Source organism: Mobula birostris, chromosome 5 (assembly GCF_030028105.1).
Source record: "Mobula birostris isolate sMobBir1 chromosome 5, sMobBir1.hap1, whole genome shotgun sequence".
In the NCBI taxonomy this organism is placed as follows: Eukaryota; Metazoa; Chordata; class Chondrichthyes; order Myliobatiformes; family Myliobatidae; genus Mobula; species Mobula birostris.
Window position 1 is genome coordinate 82139435 of NC_092374.1, and position 23076 is coordinate 82162510.

The 23076-nt window shown below is 47.2% G+C and overlaps 1 protein-coding gene across 11 annotated transcripts in view; it reads left to right on the forward strand.

Annotated features, from left to right (window-relative positions):
- Nucleotides 1-23076, forward strand: part of LOC140197282 (neuroligin-4, X-linked-like) — a 320059-nt gene that overhangs the window by 138172 nt on the left and 158811 nt on the right. For all 11 annotated transcript variants that reach the window (XM_072257209.1, XM_072257205.1, XM_072257206.1 and 8 more), the window contains one exon: nt 5880-6065. In XM_072257209.1, the coding sequence (XP_072113310.1) occupies nt 5880-6065 (186 nt within the window). The remainder of the gene's footprint in view (nt 1-5879; nt 6066-23076) is intronic.

The following is a 23076-nucleotide window of genomic DNA, read 5'->3' on the forward strand; positions in this document are numbered from 1 at the left end:
GTGTGTTTGTGTGTATTCCGTCCTCCAGTCCATCTCTCTTTCTTTCTCTCTCCTTCCCTCTCTTTCTTTTCTCTCCTTCTTTCCCTCTCAGTCTCTCTCCCTCTCTCCTGCTCCCTTTCTCTCTCCCCCTCTCTCCCCCCCTCTCCTTCTCTCTCTCTCCCTCTCTCTCTCTCTCTCTCTCTCATATCCCATCTATGTGCCTCTGCACATTGCTCGCACATTAACCAGCCATCTCCTCAGTCAGTGCCTGGGGAGGGGGGGTGTGTGTGATGGTGTTCAGGAGCTGCTGTACTCTATACCAATCCCTTCATTGTCTGGGCCTGTTGGCTGTGTTTACCACAGGAACCGGGTAGCCACAGAAATCCAGAGCATACCCCTTTGTCTGTGCTGCTGAGGGAGTCAAGTGTACGAGGGAAGAGAGAGACAAGAACGTTGAGAAGCAACACCCTAAGTGTGGTAAACACACAAGAGAAGGTGGATACTTCAATCTGCAGCACCCACATAACGCTGAGGGAGACTGATCAGGCTGGGTAGCGTCTGTGGAGGGAGACGGAGAGTCCCCACAGGATACTGAGGGAGATGAATCCCCACAGGATACTGAGGGAGATGAATCCCCACAGGATACTGAGGGAGATGGAGAATCCCCACAGGATACTGAGGGGGATGGAGAGTCCCCACAGGATACTGAGGGGGATGGAGAGTCCCCACAGGATACTGAGGGGGATGGAGAGTCCTCGCAGGATACTGAGGGAGATGGAGAATCCCCACAGGATACTGAGGGAGGTGGAGAGTCCCCACAGGATACTGAGGGAGATGGAGAATCCCCACAGGATACTGAGGAGATGGAGAGTCCCCACAGGATACTGAGGGAGATGAATCCCCACAGGATACTGCGGGAAATGGAGAGTCCCCACAGGATACTGAGGGAGATGGAGAGTCTCCACAGGATACTGAGGGAGATGGAGAGTCCCCACAGGATACTGAGGGAGATGAATCCCCACAGGATACTGAGGGAGATGAATCCCCACAGGATACTGACGGAGATGGAGAATCCCCACAGGATACTGAGGGAGATGAATCCCCACAGGATACTGTGGGAAATGGAGAGTCTCCACGGGATACTGAGGGAGATGGAGAGTCTCCACAGGATACTGAGGGAGATGGAGAGTCTCCACAGGATACTGAGGGAGATGGAGAGTCCCCACAGGATACTGAGGGAGATGAATCCCCACAGGATACTGAGGGAGATGGAGAATCCCCACAGGATACTGAGGGAGATGGAGAGTCCCCACAGGATACTGAGGGAGATGAATCCCCACAGGATACTGAGGGAGATGGAGAGTCCCCACAGGATACTGAGGGAGATGGAGAGTCTCCACAGGGTACTGAGGGAGATGGAGAGTCCCCACAGGATACTGAGGGGAGACTGATCAGGCTGGGCAGTGTCTGTGGAGGGAGGTGGAGAATCGACATTTTGGGTGGAGATCTATTCACTAAATGAACAGCACCTTATGTTCCATACAGAGAGTCTGGTTTTTTAATGTATGCATTGCAGTGTACTGTCTCACAAAACAACAAACTGCATGGCGCATGTTGGTGAAATTAAACCTGGTTCGAACAGAAATGTCACAGGCACGGAGAAAATGGAGCCAGGCAGACAATAAAGCTGCTGGATCACACTGAGTTGCATCACCATCCGGTACTTCGGGGCCACCGTGAAGGATCAGAAAAAGCTGCAGAGTTGTAAACTCCATCAGTTCCATCATGGACACCAGCCTGGCCGACATCTGGGATATCTTCACAGAAAGGCAGCATCCATCATTAAGGACCCCCATCACCCAGGACATCCCCTCTTCTCATTGTTACCATCAGGGAGGAGGGTCAGAAGCCTCTACATTTCGACGTACAAGTTCCTTAAGGTTGTTATAGCCGGGGAGGGTGTGGTCATGGGGACAAGCTCCCACTACCTATTAAATGCTCCCAATGGCGTGCGCCTCAAATAGCCTCTGGCAAGAAATTCCAGCTCCTGGCCTTCACGTGTGACTTAGCTCCTAGGCCTGGTGGAACTGTTTCTACTGAAGGGGCAAAGGTGGGTTACTGGCCCCTTAAAACTAGTCGCCTCGGGCAGATGGGGCTGGTCAGCTCATCTAGGAGAAGGAAAGCTCTGATCTCAAGCCTCCGCTGCCTTTTGGCTGTACCCACTCATGGGGAGGCTTCGGGACTAAATCCCGGGGGAAAATCCAGAGCCGGAGTGCCTAATGCTGAGTTCAACGCTGACTGGCAGCTACTGTGACACCTTTGGTGCCAAACTGTATCGGTCTCTGCCGTCCCTTTGGGTTCATCAGCTGCATATGGGGGGGAGCCTGCTACATGGGCAACAGCTTGCTCTCCATATCATACTGTACTGGCTTGCGTATCTAAACAGCCAGGATGCAGCATTCATGGTCAACCCTGACCAACGGAGGCCTAATTGTACATGTGACACAAACAGCTAATCTTCGACCTTCCTTGTCATTACATCAATGTGCAGGGCACAGGGCAGGGCATCGATATGCTACTGCCCAGGGGTTTAAAGCTACTGACCCTTACATCAGGGTGGGGGAGCCACACCTTATATTCTGTCTGGGTAGCCTCCAACCTGACAGCATGAATATCGATTCCTCCTTCTGGTGAACACATTTCCCCCTCTTCCTTCCTCTATTCCCCACCCTGACCTTTTACTTCTTCTCACCTGCCTGTCACCTCCCCCTGGGCCCCCCTCCTCCTTCCCTTTCTCCTATTGTCCACTCTGCTTTCCAATCAGATTCTTTCTTCTCCAGCCCTCTACCTTTCCCACCCACCTGGCTTCACCTATCACCTTCCAGCTAGCCTCTTTCCCCTTCTCGTCCACCTTTTTATTCTGACATCTTTCCCCTTCATTCTCAGTTTGGAAGAAGGGTCTCGGCCTGAAGTGTCGGCTGTTTATTCATTTCCATAGATGCTGCCTGACCTGCTGAGTTCCTCCAGCATTTTGTGTGTGCTGCTTTGGAATTCCAGCATCTGCAGACTTGATATCATGTTTGTGTCTACCCTCTTTCCCCTTCCTGAAGTTGAGTTAGCTCTTTATTATGTTACAAATGTTATCCAAATTATTACAATATCACAGCAATATAATATAAACGTTATATACAATATTGCAGTACGTCATCATCCACCACCCGTAGCCCAACGGCAGTAGCCGAGCCAGTGGCACTGTGGCCAACTGAGTTCCAGTAGGAGTAAAGTCAGGCAGAGCCATTGTGATAGGGGACTGGAAAGACAGGGGACAGACAGGAGATCCTGTGGGCATGGAAGAGAAGTCAGGATGTTGTGTTGCCTCCCGGGTGCTAGGGCCCAGGCTGCAGAGTATTCACAAGGGAGAGGGTGAGTAGGCAGAGAACATGGCACACGTTGGCACCAGTGACATGGGTAGAAAGGGGGAAGTGGTGCTGCAAAGTGAATATGTTGAGTGAGGGAAGAGGCTGAAGAGCAGGAACTCCAAGGTAATAATCTCTGGATTACTCCCAGTAACACGTGCTAGTCAGGGCAGGAACAGGGTGATGGTACAGATGAATGCCTGGCTGAGGAACTGGTGCAGGCGGCAGGGTTTCAGATTTCTGGATCATTGGGATCGCCTCTGGAGAAGGTACGACCTGTACTCAAAGGACGGGTGACATCCGAACCCGATGGGTATCAATATCCTTGTGGGCAGGTTTGCTAGGGCTGTTGAGGAGAGCTAATTGGTAAAAGGGGGGGGGAACTGGAGTGATAGGACTGAATATGGGGTAGTTGGTTTACAAGTAGACGCAGTGTGTAGTAAGGTTGCTAGCAAAGGCAGGGAAAAATTGCAGTCAATGGGATGAGTTGCAATGTAAAGGACAGACAAAATCAGAAAGGGTGAATACACCCTGAAGGTGTTATATTTGAATGCGCGCAGTATACGCAATAAGGTAGATGAACTTGTAGCACAGTTATAGATTGGCGTGTATGATATTGCAGGCATCATTGAATCATGACTGAAAGAAGATTATAGCTGGGAGCTTAATGTTCAAAGATACACATTAAGTCATAAGGACAGGCAGGTAGGCAGAGGGGGATGACGTAACTCTTAAATTAAATATGAATGAATTGAATGAATGAATTTATTTAAATCTTACATCCATCCCACAACATGAGGAAGTAAAAATCTTTGTGTTATGACTTCGTCGCAGTGTACAAACATGTGAATTTAAAAGTCTAATGGCTTGTAGAAAGAAGCTGTCCTGGAGCCTGTTGGTCCTGGCTTTAATGCTGTGGTACCGTTTGCCAGATGGAAGCAGCTGAAACAGTTTATGGTTGGGGTGACTGGTGTCCCCGGTGATCTTCCAGGCCTTCTTTACACACCCGCTGCTGTAGATGTCCTCAATGGAGGGAAGTTCACATCCACAGATGCGCTGGGCTGTCTGTACCGCTCTCTGCAGTGCCCAGTGATTAAGGTTGGTGCAGTTCCTGTACCAGGCAGTGATACAGCCAGTCAGGTTGCTCTCAATGGTGCCCCTGTGGAAGGTGTTGAGGATCTGGGGCTCATGCCGAACTTCTTCAGTCACCTGAGATGTTGTTGCACTTTTTTTGCAACACAGCCGGTGTGTACAGTCCAGGTGAGATCATCAGTGACGTGTATACCGAGGAACTGGAAGCTACTCACCCTCTCAACTGCAATCCCACTGATGTTAATTGGGCCGAGTCTGTCTCCGTTCCTCCTGTAATCCACAATCAGCTCTTTTGATTTTTGGACACTGAGGGAGCGGTTGTTATCCTGGCAACACTGTGTCAGGGTGTCAACCTCTCCTCTGTAGGCTCTCTCATTACTGCTAGAAATAAGATAGACAAAGGAGAATCAGTAGATGTTGTGTACTTAGATTTTCAGAAGGCCTTTGACAAGGTGCCACAAATGAGGCTGCTTAACAAGTTAAGAACCCATAGTATTACAGGAAAGATTCCAGCATAATTTATAGTAATGTTTTATGTCTTGCACTGTACGGTTGCTGCTAAATAACAGATTTCACAATGTCAGTGATGAAGGAAACACAACCAATCCTTAGAGAGGGATCAGAAGTGGAGAAAGTGAGCAGTTTCAAGTTCCTGGGTGTCAAGATCTCTGAGGACTTAACCCGGTCACAACATATTGATGCATCTATAGAGAAGGCAAGACAGCAGCTATATTTCATGAGGCGTTTGAGGAGGTTTGGTTTGTCATCTAAAACACTTGAAAATTTCTACAAATGTACTGCAGAAAACATTCTGACTGGCTGCATCACCATCTGGTATTGGGGGCGGGGTGGTTAGCTACTGCACAGGATCGAAATAAGCTGCAGAGAGTTGTAAACTCAGTCAGCTCCATCATGGCACTAGCCTCCGTAGTATCCTGCACATCTCCAAGAAGCGATGCCTCAAAAAGTTGGCGTCCATCATTAAGGACCCCCATCACCCAGGTCGCCCCTTCTTCTCATTGTTACCATCACAGAAGAGATACAGGAGCCTGAAGGCACACACTCAGTGATTCAGGAACAGCTTCTTCCCCTCTGCCATCCGATTTCTGAATGGACGTTGAACCCACGAACACTACCTCACTATTTTTTTAAATTTTATTTTTTCACTGCTTATTTAACCATTTAATATACACACACACACACACACACACATATTTTTTTTACTGTAATTCACAGTTTTTTTCTGTCTTATCCTGTTCAGCATTGTACTGCTGCCACTGATTTACAAACTTCATGACATATGCTGGTGATATTGAACTTGAAGCTGATTCTGGTTCTGAAAGGAGCCATCCAACCAGCTGACGTTTACTTCCCTCTCTCCTTCCCTTCCAGGGTTCCTGAGCACGGGGGATATGGCTGCCAAAGGTAACTATGGTCTGCTGGATCAGATCCAGGCTCTGCGGTGGCTCAGCGAAAACATCGGCTATTTCGGTGGGGACCCCATGAGGATCACGGTGTTCGGATCGGGCGCGGGTGCGTCTTGCGTCAACCTCCTGATCCTCTCTCACCATTCTGAAGGTAACCGTTGGAGCAATTCCACAAAAGGTATTCAGCCAGTACAAAACATTTGACAATTTTGGTGTCTGCATGCGACCGTAGTAGCCCCCAGAAGGGAAAGCAGAACCCTGGTTGACCAAACGGAAAAGGCCGCACTGACGGGTGAGGCCAGAGGCCACTTGTTGCCGTGGTCACGACCTTGCTGCTCTCTTGCAATTCGTCACCCCTCCAACACCCCCCTTCTCAGTCCAATTATAGTAGGCCCTCATGTTTGACAACCTACCCACAGCCCTTGCCTCCTTGTTTCTATGTCAGTTAATCAAACGATTGAGCTGCTCAGGGAACTGGTGTTGAACTCCACCATGGTGTGGAAGTTGGCCCAGAAACCTTTGTCATGGTGAGCACTGATGGGCAGAATGGCCTAATTCTGCTCCTCTTTTATATAGTCTCGTGGGTTGAATGGCCTTCGCTTGAGCGCGAGCCTTGGCGGGCTTCCCCTTTACTCTGGAAACTGACCGTGAACTTTTCCCATTGGACAGGCAGGATATAGTGACATCTCCAATGGAATGTCTCGACAGGTTCCCAATGCAGAGGCAAACTCCTTTGCTTCCTTGGAAAATCCGTGAAATATTCTCCAGCTGGAGTCAATTGGAGGGGAATGTTGGGCTTGGGAAGGAGGTGCCCATGATATCATGGGCTTAACCACAGGATGTGTGACATCGTCGGCACCCTGACCTGGGGGAGGGGTTTCTACTGTGATGTCATTAGCATCACAACCGAGCCATAGGCCTCATCAGCATGGTCCTGTTGTGATGTCATCACAAGGGTTGCCTGGCTGCGACCTCATCCAACGGACCAAAGAGGGTGGTTGCCCATTGTACTAGTTGACTTCATTGCCCCCTGACTCTGTGATGGTAGGGCGTTGGTAAGGCTCCAAATGTTGGCCCATGGATTCGGCCAGCTCGCCAGGCAAACAATGGGGCTGGTAGACCGAACAATTGGAGCAGGGCCAAACAAACTCTGATCCCTTCTGGGCATGAGCTAGCCTCCTTCCAGTGTGTGGCTAAGGGTGAGTACCTGGGAAGGGACAATTGATGACGCCTCAGTCAAGGATAAAATGGGTGACTGAAGGTCAGCATGGAGTTGGCAGGCCGAAGGGCTTGTTTTCCTGCTGCGTCTCTCTCTAAGCGTACCCCATTTCAGAGCTGTGCTGACCACCTTCCCGATGCCGAACCAAGTATCACCACCCGGCCCGACGAAGCAAGTTGCAGGTCAACCGAGGCAACAAGTGACCTTTAACCTGACCCTGAACCCTGATGGAGGATTGAGTCACCCCGTTAACATGTCATACACATGGCACCAACACGGTATCTTTTGAGGGAACAGTTCCCTATTTTTTTTCTCGGTTCCACTTTTGTCAGACGGCAGTCTGAGTCAAAAGTCCCCAGCAACCAGTTGGCTGCTCACTTGGTGACGTTTCTCCCCTCTGGCTCCTTGAGAAACGGAACATAATTTTTTTTTGGTGGAACTCTCTCTCTCTCGCTCTCTCTCTCTCTCTCTCTCTTTTGTGGAGGTCGGTGTGGGGGAGGGGAGGAGAGGGAGGGGGATGATTAAAATGAACAGGGTGGGGAGCTGGTGGGGTTTGTGTAGGGAGGGGGAAGGCGCCAGGCGCGCAAAAGCAAACTGGGCCCTCCTTACACTTGAGACGCTCTGGGCATCTGCAAGCCACTAAAGAACGTAGTCAGGATTACCTCACCGCTGGAATTTTCAAACAAAATTATTGATAAAACAGAAAGACCCCCCTGAACAAAACACTGCCTGACTATATTTTCTTTCTTGAATGATCCAATGGGGGGCTGGGCGGTTCATCAGGCAATGCTTTACAGGCCTAAGGTATATTGAGCTGTCGGCCCTGTTTAGTAGCATTGGCCAATTAGAGGCTGCCATTGACTATAAAAGACGGCCAATGCTGGACACGTCCGGGAAGTTACCACATGACCTCCAACCTAACTGAAGTCCTCCCCTCATGCTCATTACTCCCTATCCCTCACCCCCGCCCATCCCGCCAACCCTGTACCAGAGAGCTGGCGACGTCATGGGGTACTCCAGTCACATCCTTATCCAGACCTTGGAATGGCAGCACAGGGAGGGGTTTTCCAAGGAACAGGAGTGATATCTCAGCATTTGTGAGAGGCCTGGTTGTAGTCCTCAGGACATGGCATGACTAGCAGTGTTGGTGTACAGTGGGATCTTGGTGTCCAAGTCCATAATGAGCCCCAGTCTGCTGGTGGCCCAGCCCTCCACCAGCCAAACTCAACACCCTTGTCTGCTTCTAATGCGGCCCTATCGTTAACATCACTCATGACATAAATGCATATCGGCTTTTAATGAGAACTTGATGGAAAACATCTTCACTCAGAGGATGGTGAGAGTGTGGAACGAGCTGCCAGTGCAAGTGGTGCATGTGAGCTCGATTTCAATGTTGAAGAGAAGTTTGGATAGTTACATGGATGGTAGGGGTATGGAGGGCTATGGTTCCGGGTCAAAGGGAGTAGGCACTTCAAATGGCCCAGCACAGATCGGGTGGGCTGAAGGGCCTGTGTCTGTACTACTTTTCTAAGACTCTATGATTCTATCAATAAAACAGGTGGTGTTGAGACAATCTATTGTTTTCTATCTAGTAATAATATCATCACCTATGATCCAGCAAACTGGAAACTCAGACCAATCATCTTGTCCATAAGACCATAGGACTTAGGAGCAAAATCAAGCCATTCAGCCCACCGAGTCTGCTCTGCTATTCCATCATGGTTGATTTATTATCCCTCTCAACTCCACTCTCTTTTGACACTCTGACTAATTTTAAAAGTGCCCAATGGCTTGGCCTCCACAGCCACCTGTGTCAATGAATTCCACAGATACACCACTCCCTGGCTAAAGAAATTCCTCCTCATCTCTGTTCTAAATGGATGTCCCTCTATTCCGAGGCTGTGCCCTCTGGTCTTAGACCCCCACACTACAGGAAACATCTCTACATCTACTGTATCGAGGCCATTCAATATTCAATGAGTTTCAATGAGACCCCCCTCTCATTCTTCTAAACTCCAGCGAGTACTGGCCCGGAGCCATCAAATGCTCCTCATTTGTTAACCATTTCATTCCCGGAATCATTCTTGTGCACCTCCTCTGGACCCTCATGTCTTTCTTCACAAAAGGGGCCCGTAACCACAGTAGCGTAGCAGTTAACGCGGCCCTATTACAGCTCAGGGCATCAGAGTTCAAGCGCACGGGTTTCCTCCTGGGGCTTCGGTTTCCTCCTACAGTCAAAAGATGTACCGGTTTGTGGGATCATTGGTCATTGTACGTGATCTGTGATTAGACTAGGGTTAAATCAAGGTTGTTAGGGGGGAAGGTACTACTCTTTGCTGTACGTCTAACTAAATAAATAAACTTCTCGTCACTCCAAGTGCAGTGTAACTGATTCAATTGACAGGGGAGGGGCTGATCATCCCACACCCCTAAACTTAGAATCTATAAAAAAAAATCACACATACAATCAAGGAGATGTAACAATTCCGTAATGGGACCCTTAACTGTACTGTCATGTTTGGAAAACCTCATTTAAGATCAATAAGTGGTAGCATCGCAGGATGGTACCGATCTTAAATATTTACATCTTTTGAGTGGGCTTAAGAATTGGCCTCAAGGGTCTAATACCCCATCCCTCAAGACCACCATTCCAATTATCAGGAGCCAATCCCAACTCCAAGATCTTTTTCCCATTCTCCTCTGTCAATAGGTGGTAAAAAAGTGTACGGCCTGCTTGCCTTTATTAATTGAGGCACCAAGGAAGTTAAAAACAAGAGGGCATAGGCTTATGGTCAGCTTGGCTACTGGTTGTTACACTGCTGGCATTTACTTAGGGCAGCTACAAAGGTCCTCCATTGTTGTCTGTCATTGGCCATCACATAGAGATTAGAAGGCTTCTTCATTGCTGTTTCTGTAACAATTTTGTTTTACAACTTAAGGTTGTTAGCCCTGAGCTGAACCTCCCGAACCTGGAGGACTGGTGGACCACTCTTAGTCTGGCCTCTACCCTTTGACCTGTTTGGCATGGTTGACTCTACCAAGAGCCAAAGCATAAAGCCCTGCCTCCAGCCAGCAGAGCTCTCTGGGTCAGTGAGGCATGCAAACCTCCGATCCCTATGATTAGGTCTGGTCCTCTTGAAGATTAAAATCAGAGGAGAGAGATTTGACATCAAGGCCAGCTTCTTCATGAAAATGGTGGTGCATATTTTGAATGAGCTGCCAGAAATAATGACTGAGGTGGGTTCATTAGCATCCTTTAAAAGCCACCTAGATAAGCATTGTGCATGGACAGGAGAGGTTTTGAAGTCCAAACATAGACAGATAGAACTAGTTTGCTGAGCAACACTGTTGGTCTTGACCAGTAGGCCGAAGGCCCTGTTCCATGCACTTTGGCTCTATGACTGCACGTTGAAGCTTTATAAAACTCTGTTTGAGCAGCATCAGGAGTATTGCATTCAGTTTTGGTCCACACCCCCTTACAGAAAGGATATGGAAGCTTTGGAGAGGCTGCAGAAGAGGTTCACCAAGACGCTGCCTGGATTACAGGGTATGAGCTGTTAGGAGACCATAAGACCATAAGATAAAGGAGCAAAATTAGGCCATTTGGCCCATCGAGTCTGCTCCACCATTTCAAAATGGCTGATCCATTTCCCTGTCAGACCCAATCTCTTGCCTTCTTTCCATATCACTTCATGCCCCAACTAATCAAGAATTTATCAATGTTTACCTTAAATATACTGAATAACTTCACCTCCACTGCTGCTGGTGACACCAAATTCCACAGATTCACCACTCTTTGGCTAAAGAAATGCCTCCTCATCTCCATTCTAAAAGGACGCCCCTCTATTCTGAAGCTGTGTCCTCTGGTCTTAGACTCTCCCACCATAGGAAACATCCTCTCTACATCCGTTCTTTCAAGGGCTTTCAACATTTGATAGGTTTCAATAAGATCCCCACCTCATTCTTCTGAATTCCAGTGAGTAGAGGCCCAGAGCCATCAGATGTTCCTCATATGATAAGCTTTTCAATCCCAGAATCATTTGCGTGAGCCTCATTTGAACCTTCTCCAATGTCAGCACATCTTTTCTAAGGGGCTCAAAACTGCTCACAGCTCCAAGTGAGACCTCACCAGTGCTTTATAAAGCCTCAACATTACATCCTTGTTTTTATATTTCGGTCCTCTCGAACTGAATGCTAACATTGCACTTGCCTTCCTCACCATTCAATAGGTTGAAATGTTGGACAAACAGTGGGGGCTAAGGGGCGATTTGATGGAAGTTTATAAAATTATAAGAGAAATAGATAGCCAGGGTCAAAAGTCTAATACAAGGGGGCATGCATTTAAGACAAGGGTTTCCCTACCTTTTTCATTCCATGGACCTACAGTATATCATTAAACAAGGGTCCGTGGACCCCGGTATGGGAAACCCTGGTTTAAGGTGAAGGATGGAAGTTCAAGGGAGATGTGCTGTACAGTTTTTGCTTATGCAGAGAGTGGTGGGTGCCTGGAATGTTCTGCCAAGTAGGCAGATGTGATAGAGGCCCTTAGATGGGCAGATGAATATACAGGGATGGAGGGGTGTGGACCCTGTGCAGGGAGAAGGGGGTAGGAGTCATCAGCTAATGAGCATTGTGGGCTGAAGGGCCTGTAACTGTGCAGTCATGTTCCATGCCCCATTAGGGTGTATCAGGTCTCGGATTCTGTCATGAACAGAGGGATCCCTGTCAATTAATCAATATAAACGAGCATTCCTGGCAATGTGTCCAACTGCAGGGACCCCCAGGAAGAGGAATAAAGTTTACAGGGTTCCACAGGGAATGCTGGTGGATACAACGATTCCCACAGTTGCAGGGGTTCTCGGAAGTGTATCAGTGACTATTCAGGAAACCAGGAGTGTGTGACTCATTACAGGTATTACCTGGGAATATGTCACAAATTGTGCAGAAATCCAGCAATGTGTCAGTAGTTACAGAGATCATAAGCAATGTACCAGTGGTTACAGAGATCACTAGGAATGTGTCAGTAGCTACAGGGTTCACCAGGAATATGTCAGTGGTTACAGAGATCACGAACAATGTACCAATGGTTACAGAGATCACCAGGAATGTGTCAGTAGTTACAGAGATCACAAGCAATGTACCAATAGTTACAGAGATCACAAGCAATGTACCAGTAGTTACAGGGTTCACTAGGAATGTGTCAATAGTTACAGAGATCACCAGGAATGTGTCAGTAGTTACAGGGTTCACCAGGAATGTGTCAGTAGTTACAGAGATCACCAGGAATGTGTCAGTAGTTACAGGGTTCACCAGGAATGTGTCAGTAGTTACAGGATTCACCAGGAATGTGTCAATAGTTACAGGGTTCACCAGGAATGTGTCAGTAGTTACAGGGTTCACCAGGAATGTGCCAGTAGTTACAGAGATCACCGGGAATATGTCAGTAGTTTGTAATAACAAGTAATAAGTGGGTGGTCACATAAATGTGTCAGGTACTGCCTGCATTCCCAAGGAATGATTTGGTACTCCAGGAAATCCTGTGAAGTGTGTTGGGAGCTAGAGGATGTCCCAGAGGGCGTGTCATGGATTACAGGATTGCTGGGAATCAAATAGCATTTACAGGGCTCCCTGGGAGAGAGAGTTAGCCACTACAGGGACTAACACTGCCTGGGGAATTTTGTCAAGGGTGGTGGAGATTCCTAGGAGTGAGCCAGTGGTATTGCGATTCACTCTGATGATGTCTGCAGTTTCAGGAAAGAGATCAGTAGTTACACAGAGTTTCTCTGCAGTCACAGTGAACCCCGTGGAGTGCGTCTGGATTTTACAGGGGTTCCCAAGCTCTTGTGTTGCAGGGTTTGCTGGTGAGTGTATCAGTCACAACAGGCATTCCCTGTAATGCGTCAGATTCCCTGGAATGGTGCCAGTGTTTACAAGAGATCTGAAGGATTTGATCAGCTGAACTCTCCCTGAACTGGTTAGTAGTTACACGATTCCGAGGAAACCTTGTCAATTACGGGACTACTAGATCTCATAAAAGGCTGAAGAGAATGTAGGAACCCCCAGCAAGTAATCTGAAGTTGGGGGGGGGTGGGGGTGAGGCACGGTAGTGTAGAGGTTAACATAATGCTTTACAGTGCCTGCCTCTGTCTGTAAGGAGTTTGCTCTTTCTCCCTGAGACCATGTGGGTTTCCTCTGGGTGCTCTGGTTTCCTCCCACAGTCCAAGGATGTGAGGGTTAATAGGTTAATTGGTCACATGGTTGTGTAGGGGCAGTGCAGGCTCATTGGACTGGAAGGGCCTGTTACCGTATTGTATTGCTAAATTAATTAATTAATTAATTAAATGTAACTAAATTTGACCCAGAGGAGTTTGTCATAATCCATAGGGATTCCTCAAGTGTGCATAATGAGTGACTGGAGGAATCTGGAGGTACAAGGAACCACAGCAAATTTGTGAGATTGACAGGGACTCCCAGGGATTATCCCAGTGTTCCCAGATGTTTGCCAGTAATTCCAGGGAATCCCACAATGTTTACTAGGTTCTCCCAGGGAGAGCTACACTGTTTACAGGGACTCCCAGGGAGTGTGACAGCAGGTACAAGGATTTCCAACCCAGAGAACTTTTTAAATGTTCATGGACATTCTGCTGTAGTGTGTCTGTTGTTACAGGAATTCCTGCAGAGCCTGTCACCAGCTAATGGGATTCCCAGGAAGTCCATATATAGAGTTTGTTGTTAGTGTTTACGGAGATCTCTGTGTCGTGTTGGTATTTATAACTACCCTGGATATAGTTACAAGAATATGTTGGCACTACAGGAATCTCCAGAAATGTGTTAATAGATGCAGGTATACACAGGGAAAATCCACAGGATTGTATCTGTATTCCCATTCCCAGAAAGTGTGTCACTGTTTACATGCATCTGCTGGAATGAGTGAAACACTGAAGGATATCCCAGTAATTTTGGGTACACTTAAAACAGAGGTTGGCAGGTTCTTGATTAGCCAGGGTGTCAAAGGTTATGGGGCAAAGGCAGGAGAATGGGGTTGAGAGGGATATTGCGGTAGGGAAATTCTGGGCAGTCTCAATGGTTGGCACAACATTGTGGGCCAAAGGGCCTGTAATGTGCTGTAAATTTCTATGGTCTATGTTCTAAATCAGCCATGATGGAATGGCAAAGCAGACTCGATGGGCCAAATGCCTAATTCTTCTCCTGTGTGTTATGGTCTAAGGAGAGTATGTCAGTTTTCAGTGGGTCCCTCAGGAGTGTTTCAGCAGGGGAGACTTTCTTTCCTGATGTGGTGATGGGGAGAGTCAGGTGTCCCAGAGAATGAGCCAATAGTTAGTAATAGTTGGGAGTATGTTTCCAGGTGATGCGAGGGTGAATGTAGTCTTCTGAGGTTGTCCCTGGGGGAGCGTGTCGTTGCTTACAGAAATCTTTGAGAATGTTCAGCTATTCACCTTGTGTCCCCAGAGTGGCTCAGCTTTGACATTGAGCAGCATCTTTAGGGGTCTATAGTATCTCGAGGGTCTCCAGGAGTATATCGGAGAATACAAGAATTCCTGAGGAGTGTGTCAATGTTTACAAATATTCCATTGTTACAGGGATCCCCACAAGTACTGTGTGTCAGTTGTTAAAAGAATCCCTGGGAAGTGTGTATACAGTTACAGGAATTCTCTGGGAATGTATTGAGAGTTACAGTATTCCTAGGGAAGTTGTTAATGTTTATGGAGATTTCTGTATCATGTGTCAGGATTTACAGAGATCCTGGGACTATGTTAATCAGTACATAGAAGTCACAACTAGAAAGTGTGTAATACTAGATCTCTTATCAGGGAATGAGACAGGGCAGGTGATAGAAGTTTGTGCAGGGGCACGCTTTGCATCCGGTGATCATAATGCCATTAGTTTCAAAATAATTGTGGAAGAGAATGGGTCTGGTCCTCGGGTTGAAATTCTAAATTGGAGAAAGATCAATTTTGATGGTATCAGAAAGGATCTGGCAAGTGTGGATTGGGACAGGTTGTTTTCTGGCAAAGGTGCACTTGGAAAGTGGGAGTCCTTCAAAAGCGAAATTTTGCAAGTACAGTGTTTGTATGTTTCTGTCAGAATAAAAGGTAAGAATCACAGGTGTAGGGAACAGTTTTCAAGAGATGTTGAGGTCCTGGTTAAGGAAAAAAGGAAGCACACGGCAGGTATAGGCAGGATGGAACAAATAAGGTACTTGTGGAGTATAAGAAATGCAAGAGAACACTTAAGAAGGAAATCAGGAGGGCTAAAAGAAGGTATGAGGTTGCTTCAGCAGACCAGGTGAAGGGAAATCCTAAGGGCTTCTACAGATATGTTAAGAACAAAAAGATTGCAAGGGGCAAAATTTGTCCTTTGCAAGATCAGATTGGTAATCTATGCATGAAAGTAACGTCACAGGTAGATAGAACCATAAAGAAAACTTTTGGCACATCGGCCTTCATAAATGAAGGTATCAAGTACAGAAGATGGGATGTTATGTTGAAGTTGTATAAGATGTTGAAGCCTAATTTGGAGGACTGTGTGCAGCTTGGTCGCCTTCCTACAGGAACGATATAAATAAGACTGAAAGAGTGCAGAGAAAATTTACCAGGATGTTGCCAGGTCTGGAGAACCTGAGTTATAGGTAAAGGTTGAATAGGTTAGGACTTTATTCCTTGGAATGTTGAAGATTGAGAGGAGATTTGATAGAGGTGTACAAAATTATGAGAGGTATAGATAGGGTAAATGCTAGTAGGTTTTTTCCACTGAGGTTGGGTGAGACTACAACTACAGATCATAAGTTAAGGGTGAAAGGTGAAAAACTTAACAGGAATATGAGTGTAGAATGAGCTGCCAGCGCAAGGTCGATTTCAATGTTTAAGAGAAGTTTGGGTACGTACATTGATGGTAGGGGTATGGAGGGCTGTGGTCCACATGCCGGTCGATGGAACTAAGCAGATTAATGGTCTGGCATGGAGTAGATGGGCTGAAGAGCCTGTTTGTGAGCTGCAGTGTCCTATGGCTATGACTCTATGTGAACTCACTGGGAGTGTGTCAGTATTTTGAGGGTAGTTGGGAGTCAGAGACTCACAGGTTTATACAGCACAGAAACAAGCCATTCAGCCCCACAGGCCCATGCCTCCCAAGGTGCATACCTGAGCTGCTTCTTTCTGTCTGTGTCCCTCTAAATCCTTGCTATCCATGTACCTGTCCAAGTGCTTTTAAACACTTCCTCTGGCAGCTTGTTTCACTATACTCAACAGCCTCTGTGTGAAAAGGTTGCCCCTCATGCCCTTTAAATAGTTTCCCTCTCACCTTGGCACTCTAGCTTTAGACTCCCTAACCATGATATAAAGACTGGGATCATCCACCTTATCTGTGTCCCTCGTGATCTGCGCTTGTACGTTCTCCTCGTGTGTTTCCCCTGGGTGCTCTGGTTTCCTCCCACAGTCCAAAGACGTACCGGTTGGTAGGTTAATTGGTCTTTGTAAATTGTCCTGTGATTAGGCTGGGGTTAACTTGGGGATTGCTGGCCAGCACGGCTCGAAGGGCTGGAAGGGTCAATTCTACGCTGCCTCTCAATCAATAAATAAATCAGTACAGTGTGTGGTCACCCCTCATTCTCCTTCACTCCAGGGAAAACGGCCCCAGCTTGTCCAGTCTCTCCTTACAATTCAACTCAACCTGGTCGTGGACACACCCTTGTGAATCTTTTCTGCATCCTCACTAGCTCATCATGTCCCTCCTACAGCCGGGTAGCCTGAATCGCGAACAGTACTCCAGTGGTGGTGACATCGGCATCTTGGGCAGTTGTGACGTAATGTCTCAAGTCCTGTAGTCAGCAACCTGAATGGAGATATCCGGCCTGATATTACATCTCCTTCACCACCTTGTCTACCTGTGTCGCCTCTTTCAGAGAACTATGGACTTGTACCCCCAGGTCTCTCTGTCACTGTGAATGTCCCGGTCTGATTTAACTTCCCAAAATTCATCACTTTGTACTTGCCTGCACTAAGTTCCATCTGCCATTCCTTGGCCCTCTTCCTTGTTGATCTAGATCTTGTTTTTTTAAATTTAATTATTTACTTAATAGCAATGAAACAGCAACTTGCCTACCGTGTCCAAACACGGACTTTGTAGGCAAGGCCATGCACCTATCCACATTTCTCTTGTGTTGAAACCGAGCTCACATCCACTACTTGCTGACAGTTTGTTCTACACTCTCAACACCCCCTGAGTGAAGAAGTTCCTCCTCATGTTCCCCTTAAACATTTCACCTTTTACCCTTAAATCATGAGCTCTAGTTGCAATCTCACCCATAACAGGGTTAGGAAAATAGGATTCCGGGAATGAGAGGGTTAACATATGAGGAACATTTGTCCGCTCTTGGACTGTATTCCTTGGAGTTTAGAAGAATGAGGGGAGACCTCATAGAAACATTCCGAGTGTTAAAAGGCATGGACAGAGTGGATGTGGCAAAGTTGTTTCCCATGATGGGGGAGTCTAGTACGAGAGGGCATGACTTCAGGATTGAAGGGTGCCCTTTCAGAACAGAAATGCGAAAAAATTTTTTTAGTCAGAGGGTGGTGAATCTATGGAATTTGTTGCCACGGGCAGCAGTGGAGGCCAAGTCATTGGGTGTATTTAAGGCAGAGATTGATAGGTATCTGAGTAGCCAGGGCATCAAAGGTTGTGGTGAGAAGGCGGGGCAGTGGGACTAAATAGGATAAAATGGATCAGCTCATGATAAAATGGCGGAGCAGACTCGATGGGCCGAATGGCCTACTTCTGCTCCTTTGTCTTATGGTCTTATGGTCTTATGGAAAAAGCAACACAGTCACTCTGAGTTTAACCATCTGTGGGGAGATCTGTGAATATTGGCCAATGAACCTATTGTAATCTTTAACAATCTTCTTCACTCTTCACCACACCACCAACTTACTGATGCACAAACTTATTGGTCATGTAACCATATTGTTACCATGGGTGACAAACAATGGTGGACTGAGTACCAGACCATGCACCACACCACCATTCTATAAAATAAACCCTTCACCACCTCACGCTGACTCCTGCCAAGCCAGTGTTGTATCCAGTTGGCTAGCTCACCCTGGATCCCATGCGATCCCAACTTCTGGACCAACCTACCATGTGCGACCTTGTCAAAAGCCTTGCTGAAGTCATGTAGACAACTTCGACCATCTTGCCCTCATCATTCTAGTTGGTCACCTCCTCAGAAATGCAATCAAATTTACGAGACAAGGTTTCCTACACACAAAGTCCTAATCAGTCCTTGTTCTCCCAATATGTAGATGGATTCTGGCCCTCGGAATTTCCTCCAGTAGCCTTACCTTCTACCGATGCTAGGTTCATGGGCCTATAGTACAAGTGCCTACAAAAATGCAAGTGTGCTTGGTGTGTGTTTATGCATCTGTGAAATTTAGTGAGTACACCTGTGAGCATGTATGAACGTGTGTGAGTGTGCGTGTGTATTTGTGTGCATTGTGTGCGAGAGTGCTTGTGCGTGTGGTTGTGCCTGAGTGTCTGTGCATATGCGTTTTTGAGAGAGATCAAGAGAGAGCAAGATAGGAGAGAGAGGAGGGAGAGGGAGCAAGAGAGAGAGCATGAGAGAGGGAGTGAGGGAGGGGAAGGGCGGAACAAGAGCGAGAGAGGGAAAGAGAGCAAGAGAGGGAAAGAGGTTAAGAGAGGGAGAGAGGGCAAGAAAGGGAGAGAGAGAGAGAGAGAAGAGAGAGTAAGAGGGGGAATGAGGGATAAGGAGAGAGAAGAAGATGGAGAAAGCAAGAGAGAGAGAAAAAGAGGGACAGAGAGAGAAAGAGAGAGGAGAGGGAGAGTAGGTGGGGTATTTGATGGTCAGCACAAATCTGGCACAGAGTATGATCTACCGGGGCAGAGAGGACATGGTGATCCTTGTATTCATAAAAGCTTCTGTGAGCTGGACCACCTACCACAGGTACCTCAGGGCACCGGAGAGGTCCCATCCTTGCTGACTCTGCAGTATCCTCTGAAAACTGAGGAGCAGGGAAGTTATCCTGCAACTGGACAGGGTACTGGTGAGGCTGCACTTGGAGTACTGTGTGCAATTCTGGTCTCCTCACTGGAGATAAGATAGAGACTTTGGAGGCCATGCAGAGGAGGTTCACCAAGTTGATTCCAAGAGCTGAAGAGAGATCAGTTCCCTTGGTGATTGAGGGGGGATCTTACAGGAACATATAAATTATGAAAGGGAAAGATAGTGTGAGGCTAGAGCCAGGTGACGTAGCCTCAAGATTCGGGGAGTAGAATTAGGACTGAGATGAGGAGCAACTGCTTTTCCCAGACAATAATTCTCTGCCAGATGAAGCTGTAGAGATTGCTTCATCAAGTCTATTTAAGACATAGTTAGAATGATTTTTACATAGCAGAGGAATAAAAGGTTATAGAGAAGAGGCAGGTAATCCAAGCTGAGTCCATGGCCAGATCAGCCACGATCTTTTAAAATGATGGAGCAGGTACAGTGGAGCCACCTGATGGCCAATTACTGCTCTGATTTCTTACTGTTTTGTAAATTCACTGGACAAGCCAGTGGACCAACCCTAGTCTCTCTCTTCCCCCGGAGGCCCCACTCACATTCAATCACCTTCTCCGGCCCAGCACCAGTCTCCTAAAGCTGGCCCGCCATTCCAAGTCCTGGCCTGGCACAAGATTCCCAGGCGGCGAGGGGAAAGGCTGCTCAGTTCTCCTCGAGGGACTGCAACGTTCCCACTGACTCCTGGCAACTACTGGCTGCTCAGCCAGGTGAGGGTCTCCAGGGTCCCAATGGTCAGTCTCGCCAGCCTTCTTTCCCACCCCCTCATCCAGTGGAGCTTGTCAGGGAGTGTGTTTGCTCTTGGTTGCAGGCTTTAGTGACTGAGAGAGCCTGTGAAAATCTTGTACCTTTCTCTGCCTAAAAAAGTTCCTCCTCATCTCTGTTCTAAAAGGAAGCCCCTCAATTCTGAGGCTATGTCCTCTGGCTCTTAGACTCCCCCACTACAGGAAACACCCTCTCCACATCCACTCTATTGAGGCCTTTCAGCATTCAATTAGCTCACCCCTCATTCTTCTGAATTCCGGTGAGTACAGGTCCAGAGCTGTCAAGTGCTTTTCATATGACATGCTATTGAATTCTGGAATTATTTTCATGAACCTGGTTTGAACTGTCTTCAGTTTCAACACATCCTTTCTAAGATAAGAGGTCCAAAACTGCTCACAGTACTCCAGGTGAGGCCTCGCCAGTGCTTTATAAAGCCTCAACGTTACATCCTTGCTTTTATATTCTAGGCCTCTTGAAATGAATGCTAACATTGCATTTACTTTTCTCACCACCAACTCAAACTGCAAATTAACCTTTCAGGAGCACTGCACAAGGGACTCCCAACTCCCTTTGTATTTCATATTTTTGAATTTTCTCTCCATTTAGAAAATAGTATACCTTTTTATTTCTTCTACCAAAGTGCATGACCATACACTTCCTGACACTGTATTCCATATGCCACTTCCTTCTCCTTTCTCCTAATCTTTTTAGTCCTTCTGTAGCCTACTTCCTCAAAACTACCTGCTCCTCCACCTATCTTCATATCATCGCAAACTTGGCCGCACAGCCATCAATTCCATTGTCCAAGTCATTGACATATAATGTAAAAAGAAGCAGTCTCAACACAGACCCCTGTGGAACACCACTAGTCACCAGCAGCCAACTTTATTCCCACTCTTTGCCTCCTGCCAACCAGCCAATGCTCTGTCCATTCAAGTATCTTTCCTGTAATACCAAGGGTTCTTAATTCCCCTATGGAAACCATGTTGTTTACGGCCTATTTTATTACGTGCTTCCAAGTACCCCAAAACCACATCCTTAACTACATCCCAACATCTTTTTAACCACTCAGGTCAAATTAGCTGGCCTACAATTTCCTTTCTTCTACCTCATTTCCTTCTTGAAGAGTGGAGTGACATTTGTAATTTTCCAGTCCTCTGGAACCATGCAGGAATCCATTGATTCTTGAAAGATTAGTTGTAATGCCTCCATGATCTCTTCAGCCACCTCTTTCAGAACCCTGTGGTGTACACCAACTGGTCCAGGTAACGTATCCACCTTCAGACCTTTCAGTTTCCTATGAACCTTCTCCTCAGTAATGGCAACTTCATACACTTTGGTCCCCTGTCAGAAGTCCACATCCAGGCCCAGCACAAAATTCCTGAGATTCCTGGGTGGAAAGGGAAAATGGTGCTCAGTCCTCCTTGAGGGACTGCAACATTTCCATTGACTTCTGGAAACTTCTGGCTGCCCAGCCAAGCAAAGCCAGGCTCAGAATGGGGGCCTGAGATCCCGGAGTCTCTGTATCAGGAGCACGGGGTGTAACCTCTGACTTCAGAAAAACACCCACCTACCGCCCGATCAGTCACCTCTCACCCTGTGCACGGATGGCTTTCCGGGGTGCTATGGTCGGCAATGCCAGCCTCTCTTCCCATTCCCTCACCCATGAAGCTTGTCAGGGAACGCTGTTGCCCTTGGTTACCGCTTAGCGACTGACAGAAAACAGGCACTGTCTCTTGCAGTTTTTCCACCTTGAGCCCTCGATTTGGTTACCCTCCACCCATTTGTGGCCACCCTCAAAGATACCAAGTTCGTGGACTGTTCTTCCCTCTGCAGACACTGCCTGATCTCAGAAAATTCCAGGCCTCATTTTGCCATTCCCCTCCCACCTTCCCCCACTCATTTTTAAAATCATTTTCCACTGGTGTGAGTGACAAAGTGGTGCCCACCCCCTCAACACTACCAGTGAGAGGTATCTTGACTCGAGGAGGAGGATGTCATGCCTTGAAGCTTTGTATAAGATGTTAAGATATAAAAGCAGGATTAGGCCATTTGGCCCATCGGGAATTCCATAGATTCACTAGGGAACCTGTATCACTGGTAGGCTTCAATACAAAATACATCCCCTTCTCAAAGGCAGGTGCAACAGTGAGAGAGTGGTGATCTGTCCACTTCACAGGTGCCTGGCCTTGCTTCAACATCCCAGACAATGAAATCAGTGGCTTCTTCACCGAGACTGGTCCAGAGTGACATATGGGGGCCAGTGTGTGACTCTGAGTGTGTGTGTCTGTGAGTGTATTTGTGCGTGTTGTGTGTGCATTCTGTGTAATGTGTTCCTGTGAGAGTGTTTCTGTGTGTGTTTTGTGTGTATTGTGTGTCTGTGATTTTATTTGCCTGAATCACGTATTCATTATGTGCCTGTGGAGTGTGTTTGTGTGTGCTGTGGGTGTATTGTGTGTCTGTGAGAATGTGTCTGTGAGTTGTGTGTGCATTATATGTCTGTGAATATGTTTGAATGTATTGTGTATGCAATGTGTGTCCGTGTCATGTGTGCATTGTGTGTCTGTGAGAGTGTTTGTCTGTGTCATATGTGCATTATGTGTCTGTGAGAGTGTCTGTGTCATGTGTCTGTGAGAGTGTTTGTGTGCGTTGTGTGTATTGTCTGCCCATGAACGTCATTCTTTATGCTGTGTGTGCAATTTGTGCTTGTGTGTGCTTGTGTGTTGTTGTGTGTGCTTTCTGTGCATTGTGTTCCTGTGGGAGTGTTTCTGTGTGCTGTGTGTGTATTGTGTGTCCGTGCACACAGCTTGCAAGAAATTAAAGAACAACAAGACCACTAGATTTCCAGCAGAAATTCTCAAGCAAGGTGCACAAAACTTTTAAATCATATTCATGACCTGTTTGTCAAGACCTGGGACCAAGAAAACATTCCAGCTGAACTCAGGGATGTCCTAATGATCAAACTCTTCAAAAAGGGTGACAAAGCTGACTGCAGAAATTATAGAGGCATCTCCCTCCCCTCTACAACGGGAAAGGTATGCACCCGAATTTTATGTGACCAGCTTTCACCTCTGGCTGAAGGTCTCC